Genomic DNA, 12,200 nt, shown 5'->3' with positions numbered 1-12,200 from the left:
TGTGATCTTGGAGGAGCATGCAACTTTAATTCTTCGATTTGTTCTTTCCAGATCACAGTTTGGCTTCCAAAGCTCACATATCGGACTGACCCAATTGGTTGATTGTCAAACCAGGAGCCTCAATCGCTCAGGGACCAAGGGGCTTATTGGAAGATAGATGGCATATTGGGTTGTAAGGCAAGGGCGTTAAGACCGTCGGGATCGAGGGCTCAAAATATGATCAAGAGTATGCCCGAGGCCTTAGGGAGAGCTAGCGAATTGGTTCGAAAGATATTGGTGAATGCATGTAATGGTGAATGCATGGTTTGGGTCTCTTAGTGCTGAAGGGATAGAAGAAGCAGGCAAAGGAGCTAGGCCTGGTATATGGACACTTTCTTTGGTGAGGTTTTGTCAAATTGGATGCGGTGAGGTTTTGTCAAAATGGATGCGAAATGCGCTAAAAAGGCGAGCATAGAGGCCGAAGAAATGAACATGATGTAATTCGGAAGGCCCAAGTGGTCAGTGAGAGTGAAACTAGTGTCACTTGCAAGGGTTATATCAGTTATGATAGCCGAGAGGTCAGTGAGGTTTGCTATAAGTGGCTCAAGCACATCGAGTGAGCCACGGATGAGTTCCCATTGTTTCAAGAAAGGGTCTGAATTGTTTGTGGGATGGGGGGGGGGAGGGAGTAGCAGAGAGGGCGGATGTCGAGGCCCTTGGAGAAGAGAGCCTTGAGGCTATAGGATTCAGGCACTGAGACAATTGGATAGGCACAATGAAGGTGACAGTGAAGCCATGGTTTATCGCAAGGAGCTCGACGAAGTGAGCGAATGGGCCTATATGGCCCATGCCCGAGCTTGGAAGCATGGCCACATGAGGCCTCTTTGTGCTCTCCATTGTACTCCAGCCTCAACAAAATGCAACCTGGGGTGGGCTCAAAACAAGAGGGATTAGTATAATTTCTTTGGTAATGGAAAGAGTAAACCTCAAATTGTGGTAAGGCTAAAAAACACTAGGGATTAGAGACCTTGATTTAGTCATGGATGGCTCAAATCAAAGGGGTAAGTTAGTTTATGCCTCTTCTTGGAGATGAAAATGAGTGAGATTGAGACTTGTGGGTGGGCTTAAACTAAGAAATCAATGTGTCTCTATGGAGCTGATGCTAGGAATTGCATTGTGGCTTTTGGTTTAAGGGCATGTGCCATGAGCTTTATTAGCCTCCCCTACAATTATTGGGGTACTTCTTTCCAGGTGAAAGTCAGAAATTATTGAATAAATTTAACCTGTGGAGCTTGTTGGTCCTTAACATTTTCAGCAACACTGTGACACCTACAAGTCAGTGACTACTCTTTTTTTGCGGTTTTAAGAGTAATAGTGAGATCTTGTGGAAGTCATTTAATACTTTTTTTTGTTGTAGATTGTGGTTTATGTGTTGGGTCATTCACAGCGTCCGACAGAGAGTAGATGAATGGATGATATCAAACACATGTAAATTATATATGCGGAGATGCATACGATACTCATCTTACAGTGGCTCAATCTTGCTTAGATGGATGGCTAGGAGTGAACAATAACAATGTCACGAGGCCATACCTGTTTCTATCATGTCATAATTAAAGTATAGAATCGAGTGGCTACGGATCTCTACATACATATAAGATATATAAAATATAATGAAAGTGTATTATTATATGAAAACCCTGTATTATTGCATACATATACATAAAGGCTTTTTCTTAAGTAATGAATGAGCATTCTATGTAATGTTGTTAGATTTGCTTCAAAATCTTGTTTGGTTTGGTGAGAAAAAAGAAACAATTCGGTGTTTCAGCCGATTCGCAGAAGACTTCAGATTTTTTTTAAATTTAATATAAATAAATTACATATTTGTATATACAAATATATAAAAATAATGAAAATTTAAAAATAAATTTTTTTTTTAATTTAGATATTTGTTTGCTTAGGCCAAAGAGGGCAAAGCTTCAGATGAATCAGCCTGAAGCATACCCGAATCTGACCGAAAAACAGCTCTAGGCTTCGCTTTGCTTCGATGTAGGCCTAAAATCCGAAGGCTTTGGGCGAAACAAAGCAAATTTGACAACATTAATCTTATGTCTCAACATTCATGTTGCATTTCTTTTTAAGAAAGATGTAGAATCACTATCCATTCGAGTTACTTGGAATAAAACAATAATAGGAGGTGAGTGAAGAGAGTGGACCCATGTTTGTTTTTGCTTTTGTTTTTGTTTTTGTTTTTGTTTTTGTTTTTTTTTTGTTGTTTTTTTTGTTTTTTTTTTTTTTTTGTTTGGGTGTATTATCCGGGAGAGGGCCACTACCTTTGATAAAAATTGCGCCTAGGATGTAGCCTTACAAATCCAGCGCTAGCCGCTTAGTGAGTTCGCTCTATGTTACTATATGCCGAAAGATGTTATACTTCCATAGAAGTACAATGCCCATTTACTCTCACTTAAAATCCAGCCAACAAATAACTTTGTAACCCCAAATAAGCGCATATACTATGCTCCTTAAGGCGCTTTACTACTACTCCGTCGGCCAGATGACCTACTTAAAGAGGATTTTTCAATCTGAAATTTTAGAAACCGTCCTTTGAGAATTGCTAAATGATTATTCTCAAAAAAAAAAAAAAAAAAAATTGAAATTTGAGTTTTTTAACACTTGAGGTCATCCTCCAAAAATTATACAGTTTCAATTCAAACTTGAGATATTATTTTTTTTCAAATGCTTAAAGGGTGCAATTAGAAAAAAAAAATTTATTTAGCTTAATCTATGTGTTAAAAGGTTTTATCCCAAAATTTAAGGCCATAAACTTAATCCTAGGTGGGGTTTTATCCAAGAGAGTAAATGAAAAATATGCTCTTAAGCGAGTAGGATATCTTTTGGCATCCCAAATTTTGAGGATGTGACCTATTCAATCCATGGACTAACCTCGATAATTCGTTTTTCCCAAATTGTACGCTCTATGCAATTGAAAAATGTGAACACGGACCGTTCAGTTTTCCAATGATGAGATACAAGTGCTAGAAAACTCAATTCAAAATCAATATTTTAAGAAAATGCTGATCCATATCGGAACCGACCAATCCGAATCAAAAAACATCAGAGGACAAACCGCTTCCTGCAAAACATCGGGAACCGGGTAGTTTTATTTTTTCATATTTTTAATGATAACCAGTTCAGAAGACTGGATCACAGATCAGCTGAACCGGGTCGAAAATCTAAAAGGGCATATAGGTCATAGATTCACTTTTAAAATCTTGTTCAAATGCTTCTTTTAAAAATAATCATCTAGCAATTACTTTTAAAATTTTCAAATTGAAAAAATTTTCTCAAGATTTTTAAGTGTTCATAAAATTGCTTAAAATCTACACTATTTTTTAATCGTTAAATTTTATAATTAAAGATAAAAATATATATTTAGACCATTACAAAGATTTCTTATACTAAAAACATGTTTATGCACCTTACTTTGATTGGCTTGGGCTTCAGCCTTATACAAGCCACACCTTTCTTAAATGAATACACATTTCATATTTTAGACTTTTGTGGGACTGTATAATATATTTAAATTTTATGGAATAGTAGTTGGTAAGAGTACGCGTAACTGTATTTGTGTTCCCGAGGTATCACACATCGATCTTAAAAATGAATGTTGGAGTTGTTGGTATCTTCAAAATAAAATAAAATCAACAGTCTAAAATTTAGAAAAATTATAAAAAACCCCAAGAGTACACTTTCTATGCAACTTACGCGGAACCTAACTTTTGCTCTCACTCTTTTCCCCAAAATGTACTTTCTATGCAAATACCCCCAATCAAATAAAAAATAAAAAAATACCTAAACTACCTTCCCTTATTTTTACCTTACCTACGCCTCTCTCCTCTATCCCGCACTATATAAAGTGCGATCCGACAGTAGTCAGTTTCGGTCCAGTAGTTGTCTTAGGGAGGTTCAACACTTGTGCGCTCTGCCAATGTGATGTTGCGCTCCGACAATGTACTACTGGGTCCAAAAGTTAACGCGAAATCTGTCCAAAAATGATTTTTGTGTATGGGAAGGGCATTTCTGTCCAAAAACATGAACTTTTTTCTTTGGGTTTTATTTGAATAGAAAGTTTGTTTTGGGGAACAAAATGAGAGAAATAGTTAGGTTGGGTGTAAGTTGCATAGCAAGTGTGATCTTGAGGGTTTTTTGTAATTTCTCTTAAAAAAATTTTCAAAAAAATATTATTTTTTTAATATATATATATATATTTTTTACGCATTCATGATCTTCATGGTAGATATTATATAAACCTAATTTTATTGCTTTTTATATAACATTGAATTAGGTTAAAACTTGGGGCACCATCACCCTCTTATAAAAATATAAAAAATAAGGAAAATTGCTAAAAACCCCTAGAATGTACTCTAAAGACACTTTACCCCCACCCCAAACTTTTCTCACTTCTTATTATAAAAAACCAACTTTTATAACTAAAACCCCCCAAACCTAAAAACATAAAAATTAGGACAAAATTACCTCTCCTTTTTAATTTACTTTTTTTTTTTTTACCCTTACCTTATACCCCTGGGTTAGTCCGGAAGTTTGTCGGCACTCCGGCACTGTCACCGCAAGGGTTCGACAATTTGCTTCCTGGGCTTATGGGCACTCCGACACACTGACCATTGCAGTGCGACGATTTGCTTCCTGGTGTCATGGTACCCCGGCACATTTATGCGGCAGTCTGGCCATCTCGTTACTGGCTTCATCAGCACTTCGGCACTGTAACCGTAGCAGTCCAGCGATTCATTTCCTGGAGTCATGGCACTACGGTAGAGTCACACGGCAGTCCGAAAAAGCGTGGGCACTTCCGCAAGGGTCCGGGGATTGGCTTCTTGGATTCATGGCGCACCGGCACAATCATGCAGTAGTCCGGTGATATTTTTCCTGGATTCATCGCCACTCCGGTGCTCTAACCGTGGCAATCTGCCGATTTTTGGCACTGTTAAAGAAGAACTCCGGCGTTGCAGAGCTGCACTTCGGTGGTTTGTTAACTGGAGTAGGAAGTCTGGCAAATCATTGTCTGGGTTCGACGCTTTGTAATCTAAGGTCTGGCGTTAGTTGTCTACGGTCCGGCGTATCGATGTCTAAATAAGCAATCCGGTATTGCAGTAAATCAGACCGGCATATGTGATGAGTTTGGCAAATAAGTACCGCAGTCCGGCGAATGTATTATTGGGGTCCGTCGTTCGATACATTGAACGTATGAGAAGGGGTAGTTTCATCAAAAAATTACAACTTTTTTAGTTAGGGGGGTTTTAGTTATAAAAGTTTATAAAACAAAGTAAAAAAAGTTTGCTGTGGGGGTAGAGTGTTTATAGAGTACATTTTAGGGGGCTTTTAACAATTCTCCCCATAAAATCTACCCTGCCAGATTAAGGGGTATTGGGTATTTTAATAAATTTATTTATTTTTCATGAATGATGGGATTTTCACGTCCATTGAGCTTAATCTAGTGTATGAAAAATGTCAAAACTTAAATGCACAATACACTCTTGAAAGACATGATTGAGCATAACATATGAAATATTGAGGATTATTTTTAAATTTTGAAAATAAAATAAAAATTTTCTGTAAAATTTTCCTTTTTTGAAAAAAACGCTATTTTGGTCAACTTTGAAAAAGCAGTTTTTGAGACCGTTGCGTTTCTTAAAGGCTTAATAAACTATTCAGAGCCCTTTTTTTTTCCTTTTTTTTCTTTTTTGTTTTTAATGTTAAACTTAACCTCAGAACCCTTTTTTTAAGTTAAATTCAGATTTCAGACCCACTGGATCATTTTTTCCTTATGAATTTAAATTCTTTTCTTATCAGGCTTATACTTCCATTCAATGTGATAACATATATACCGTTTATTGCAAAAAAAATCACTTTATAAGAAAAACGTTATTTTGGTGAACTTTGAAAAAGCAGTTTTTGAGACCGTTGCGTTTCTTAAAGGCTTAATAAACTATTCAGAGCCCTTTTTTTGTTTCTTGTTTTTCTTTTTTGTTTTTAATGTAAACTTAACCTCAGAACCCTTTTTTTAAGTTAAATTCAGATTTCAGACCCACTGTATCATTTTTTCCTTATGAATTTAAATTCTTTTCTTATCAGGCTTATACTTCCATTCAATGTGATAACATATATACCGTTTATTGCAAAAAAAATCACTTTATAAAAAAAAAATCGACTGTTAGCATCACTGATTCTTAGGTTTGAATCGAACCAGGAATGCATAATTATATTTGTCATTTTTTCCGCCATTTTTTGTCATTTCTCCTATTGGGTATTGTTCAATTTTTCATAGAAACGCCAGTTTCCATTCTTACCATGCATACATTCCTTCCATTACTGGAAAATTGCATTAACATTCAATCTCTGAGAAAGCTACATGCTTCCATTATCACCCATGGTCTTCAAAATAGCATATATTTGGGATCTAAGCTTCTCAATTCATACGCCGAATTTGGTAGCTTAACAGATTCAAGAGCCGTATTCCATAGGATTATCAATAGGAATCTCTCTCTGTGGACTTCAATCTCAATTGGGTATTTTAGAACTGGTTATTTCAGTGAAGTTCTAAGGCTATATTCGTGCGTGAAGAGAGAAGGGATTGGTTATAACAGTTCTACTTTTACATTTGCTTTCAAGAGTTGCACTGAACTTGAGAGCTCAAAGATTGGGCAAGGAATTCATGGAGATGCTTTGAAACTAGGACTAAGTGCCGATAGATTTGTGGCCTCATCCCTTATCGGTTTATATTCGATATGTGGTTCTATGCAAAATGCTCAAATGGTGTTTGATGAGATGTCTGAAAGAGATTTAGTTGCATATACTGCCATAATTACCGGTTATGCGGAGGCGACAATGACTGATGATTCATATAATTCTTTTAGAATTTTGGGTTTGATGCAAAATGAAGGTTTCAGTCCTAATCGGGTCACACTGGTAAGTTTGATTAGGGCAGCAACAAAAATTGGAGCTCTTTTCGAGGTCAAATCCATCCATTGTTTTGCTCTTAGAAGGGGAGTTGGTCATGGTGATGAAATTTTTGAGACATCTCTAATAGATGGTTATGTGAAGTGTGGTGCTCTCGAAATAACGGGGGCCATTTTTAGTGGGGTTGGGAAGCGAAATGTCGGCTCTTGGAATGTGATTATTTCAGGCTATGTTCAGTACGGAAATCCCTTAAGAGCTTTGAATTTCTTCCATTTCATGATGATAGAGAGGAATCTCAAGCCAGACCTGATTTCTTTGGCAAATGCTCTCTTGGGTTGTGCCGATCTGATGTGCTTGAGCTTAGGAGCGAGTATTCATGGATATATAATCAGAAGAGAAATTGATCTTGATTTAATTGCAGCCACTGCTCTGATAGAAATGTATGGTAAGTGCAGGAAGATAGAGAAGGCCAAAGAGGTCTTTGATACGGTTAAGTTCAAGGATGTGGTATCTTGCAATGTGATGATTGGTGCTTATCTTCATAGTGGGTTGACTGAGCAGGCCTTTGGTGTCTTATCTCTAGTTAGAGAAACTGGCATGAGATTTAACACTGCTACAATGCTGAATTTGCTCTCAGCCTGTGCTAATCTAACAGATATCCAAAGGGGGAGGCAACTACATGGGTGCGTAGTAAAGTATGGGTTTGGTTCAGATTTGGAAGTGTGTAATCAGATGGTGGACATGTATGCGAAATGCGGGTGCCTTGATCTTGCTAGGAAATTTCTTGATGGGATGAGAGAGAAAGATTTGGTTTCATGGGTGTCGATGATGATGGGTTACGTGAATTTTGGCCATGCTGATAAAGCCATAGCAGTGTTTCAAATGATGCAACTACTAAGGGGAGAGAAGCCTGATTCAGTGACCATTATTGCCCTTCTTCAGGCTTTGTCTCAGCTAGGATCCTCAAGAAAAGTAAAAGAAGTCCATGGTTGTGTGTATAAGCTTGGGTTGGAGAGAGAATCCAGCATCATTAATTCTCTCATCTTTACATATGCAAAATGTGGGAAGCTTGAGGCTTCAGAAGCTCTATTCAAGAACATGGAAGAAAGCGACCTGGCCTCTTGGAATTCAATGATAGGAGCATATAAATCACATGGAAATTGCTTGAAAGCACTAGAGCTTTTAAACATGATGAGAGAGAGAAGAATTAGACCAGATGAAGTTACATTCACCTCCATTCTATCTGCTTGCAGTCATGTGGGCTTAGTAGAAGAAGGATGGAAGATCTTCTATTCCATGATTGATGAGTACTCCATGACCCCATGTGAAGAACACTATGGATGCATGGTCGATCTATTGGGACGAGCAGGCCATCTTGAAGAGGCTTATAGTTTCATAAGGAGTGTGCCTTTGTTGCAAAAGAGTACAAGTACTTTGGGTGCATTACTTGGGGCTTGTAGAATTCATGGAAATGTGAAGATGGGGGAGGTTGTAGCAAGTCAGCTCTTAAGTTTGGAACCTGAAAACTCAGGTACTTATACTCTTTTGTCAAACATTTATGCTGATGCAGGCCAATGGAGAAGTGCAGAAAGGTTGAGGACAAGTGCAAGAGAGAGAGGCTTAAAGAAAATACCAGGATATAGCTTGACAAATTAGATAAAATGCGTTCACTCATTCATGGAGCATGAGTCTCCCCCAATACTGTATCAATGATTCTATTACTTGTGAAAAGTGAACAAACGATAAATGACAAATACACCTATGCATGTCATACACACACAATATGGAATGCTTTAATTACTCATTAGAACATAAAAAAGGAAATGAAAAATTAATGTTAATATCAATCTGGCTTCTATGGATGCATGTATCTGTGTGCATGTAAATGTATATTTATGTACGAATGCATTTATGCATGTACGATCACCAATATTCTCCACATGAACAAGAACCATCCTTGAAATGGTGGAAACGGTTCAAATCTCTCATGATAATCTCTCTGCCTGTGACCTTAGCAACAAACTTTGTGAAACTGTGGCAGTTAGAGCAAATACGCAGATTTTTCGTGATACGAATTGTCACCCCTGGGTTCGTGCTGATGATCCCAAAAGCCATAGCTAGCTTCTCACTGTGGCTTCTAAGAACAATTTCCTTCCTTTCTTCCTCTATATTGAGCCTCAAGGACGCTTGGAGTGGTGGGTAACCTCTCTCTTCTTCTTCCAAACTTTCCATGGACTCCAGAAACCTCATAACCTCCTCCAGTTTTGGATGCGAAGTATCCCCGGCAACAAATTTATGAGCCTTTCCATTCATTTCAACTAGGCTATATCCAGGTGCCTTCTTTATTCCCATATCTTTCATCATTGTTCTTAACCTTCCAAAGTCTTCCCATCTCCCACTATCAGCATAAATATTTGATAGCAAGACATAGTATCCATCATTCTCTGGTTCTAGCTCTAAAATATGCTTCTGAATATCTTTGATAAGGTCCATCCTTTGATAGATTTTACAGCCACCAAGCAAAGCACCCCACATACTAGCATTGGGTTTCACAGGGCACGATGCTATGAACTCATATGCATCATCAAGTTGGCCTGCGCGACTTAGAAGGTCAACCATGCAAGCATAGTGTTCTAGTATTGGAATAATTTGGTAATCTCTTTTCATGGATACGAAATAGAACCAGCCTGTCTCAACACTTCCACTATGGCTAGAAGCTGAAAGCATGCTCACGAAAGTAACAGTGTTTGGCTTCACACACGAACCTTCCATTTTTTTGAACAGTGAAATCGCCTTTGCCAGATAGCCATGCATGCCATAACCTGCAATCATGGCACTCCATGAGACTACATTCTTCTCTCTCATGTTTTCAAACACTTTTCGAGCCATTTCAATGTCTCCACACTTTGCATACATGTCAATGAGAGATGTAGAAACATAAGAATCATTATCAAAACCATGGGTAATGGACTTTTGGTGGATCCATCTTCCTTTCTCTAGAAAACCCAGATGGGAACAAGCCTGAATTGCACTGAGAAAGGTCACCCTATTAGGCTCAGGGTATTCTCTAAGCATCCTATCGAAAAGGGTTATCGCTTCAACAGAATTACCATTTTGTCCATACCCACAGATCATCGAATTCCAAGCCACAAGACCTTTGTCTTCTATGTTCTCGAAGATCTTCCATGCATCACACACAAACCCACATTTACAGTGCATATCTATGAGGGAGTTATGAACAAATTCATTAGATTCAAAGCCAGTTTTTATTACAACACAATAGGCTTGACTCCCAAGCACAAAGTTTCCTAGATTTGCACAAGATGAGAAAGAAACAGCAAAGGTAAAAGAATCAGGCCCAAATCCTTGTCTCATCATTTGACTGAAAAGTCTCAATGCCTCCTCATATAAACCATTTTGAGCATAGATAGTAACCATCTTATTCCATAGAACAACACTTTTTTCCGGCATCACTGAAAACAACTTATGCGCACTATCTAAGCAACCACAGTTGATATATAAGGAAATTAGTGAATTCTCAACCGACCAATCAATTGAAATCCCCCTCCTCAGTAAATAACCATGTATCAGCTTCCCCTGTTTTAAAGACCCCACATTAGAGAAAGCTTGAGTCACCCCAAGCAAGGTCACAGAATCGATCTCCACACCTCTCAAACTCATCTCTGAAAAAGTCTCAATAGCTTGGATAGTCCTCCCATTGTGTGCATAACCAGAAACCATAGAGCTCCATGAAACCACATCTCTCTCCAAAATTCTATCGAAAACTTTACGAGCATCATCCAAACAACTGCAAGTTGTGTACATATGCACCAGAGAAGTCTGAATTATATTATCTGATTCAAACCCATTTTGAATTATGATACCATGGATCTTCTTGCCCATAATCAGATGGTTTAGACCAGAGCAAGCTCTAAGTACAGGTGGGTATGTGAAATTACCAGGCAAAAGCTGCAAAAGAAGCATGTCATGGTAAAGCATAATGGGTTCCTCAAAGAACCCATTCCATACATAGCTTTTCATCATAACTCCATAGAGAAAAGCATCTGGGTCAGTGACCCTTCTAAAGACTAATGTAGCAGGCTCGACGTCACCAAATTTAGAATAAACGTTGACAAGTTTAGTAGCTATTTGGGCCTTTTTATGGAGGCCTGTGACCAATAGCTGGGCATGGATTTGGAGGAGGGTCCTTGTGGAGGTGCAGGCTCTAAAGAAAGGTTCATAAAACATGTCTATGTCATTAAGAATAAGCGGTACTATTTGACACAGATACAAGTATCAAAAATGTGATTTTTAGTACTTTTATATTGTGTATCACGTGTTTGTGGATCTTTCAAGAGAGTAGGATTAAGTACTTTTTATAGACATATGTCGAGAAGAAAATGTGTCTTAAGTTTGTAAAGTATCAAATATAGTGTCATATTAGTATTGTATCTATACATGTATCTGCATTGCATCTATGCACGCAAAAGACTACAGGCATGCGTGTCCATGTTTCATAGGTAGCTAGTTGTTTGGTTTTTAACTTTCAGTTTAAGGAGATTTGTTAAGAACTAAGCTCTTGTTTTCTCAAAGATGGCTTTGTTTTATTTTTTTTGTTTGATTTTAAGAGTTTGAGAAGAATTCAAGTTCCTTTATTATATTACTTGACATCTTGAGTGGAACTCTCAAAGGTTGGTGATTGAGTAGTGTCTAGACTTGTGGAACAGGGGTTTCCCATTTAATTTGGCCTGCCCTTCCAAAGAATTCTTGCAAGGATCCTTGTACGTCTTTTTCCTCCATCACTTTTCCTTCCTTTTAATACAGGTTCTTTGCACGATTCAACGAAGTCAAGAACCAAAATCCCTAAGATTCGAAGCAAAACCTTGGTTTTTTCTTTAATAGAGTATTGATCGATAAGCATCAAACTGAATGTAGTTTTTTTAAGCATGGGACTACTATTTGTCACCATCAAGTTTATTTTTCTACATTAGAAGTGGTTTGTACGGCAAGCACGGGAGCCCCACCTTTTGAAATTGGACGGTCTCTGTTTAATCTTGAGACTTTTTATATTTTTTTCAAGTGCATAGAGAGTGTGATTTGAATTTTTTTTCTTTTAAGGTTAGACTATGGGTTGATGATGTTAGATCTTCAAATTTTCATCATCAGAGTCTTATCCCAACTCTTTAGGGTCAGCTAATATCCCCAAAATTTGGCATCGGAAAACTACTACATTAGATTTTACC

General features: G+C 37.7%; 2 protein-coding genes across 2 annotated transcripts; one reads left to right on the top strand and one right to left on the bottom strand.

The window, feature by feature from the left end:
* The first annotated feature begins 5,978 nt into the window (after nucleotides 1-5,978).
* LOC18438463 (pentatricopeptide repeat-containing protein At4g21300) lies at nucleotides 5,979-8,711 on the top strand. The gene has a single exon (XM_006848644.2). The coding sequence runs from the start codon at nucleotides 6,250-6,252 to the stop codon at nucleotides 8,611-8,613; it is 2,364 nt and encodes a 787-aa protein (XP_006848707.2). The 5' UTR covers nucleotides 5,979-6,249; the 3' UTR covers nucleotides 8,614-8,711.
* Nucleotides 8,712-8,741: 30 nt separating this feature from the next.
* LOC105420991 (pentatricopeptide repeat-containing protein At1g11290, chloroplastic) lies at nucleotides 8,742-11,433 on the bottom strand. Its single transcript, XM_011626752.3, has one exon. The coding sequence runs from the start codon at nucleotides 11,203-11,205 to the stop codon at nucleotides 8,881-8,883; it is 2,325 nt and encodes a 774-aa protein (XP_011625054.3). The 5' UTR covers nucleotides 11,206-11,433; the 3' UTR covers nucleotides 8,742-8,880.
* Between the last annotated feature and the right edge of the window lie 767 nt (nucleotides 11,434-12,200).

Source organism: Amborella trichopoda, chromosome 10 (assembly GCF_054954075.1).
Source record: "Amborella trichopoda isolate Santa Cruz 75 chromosome 10, AtrichopodaSantaCruz75HAP2 v2.0, whole genome shotgun sequence".
In the NCBI taxonomy this organism is placed as follows: Eukaryota; Viridiplantae; Streptophyta; class Magnoliopsida; order Amborellales; family Amborellaceae; genus Amborella; species Amborella trichopoda.
The sequence above is the reverse complement of the archived record's forward strand: the minus strand, read 5'-3'. Positions and strand labels throughout refer to the sequence as shown.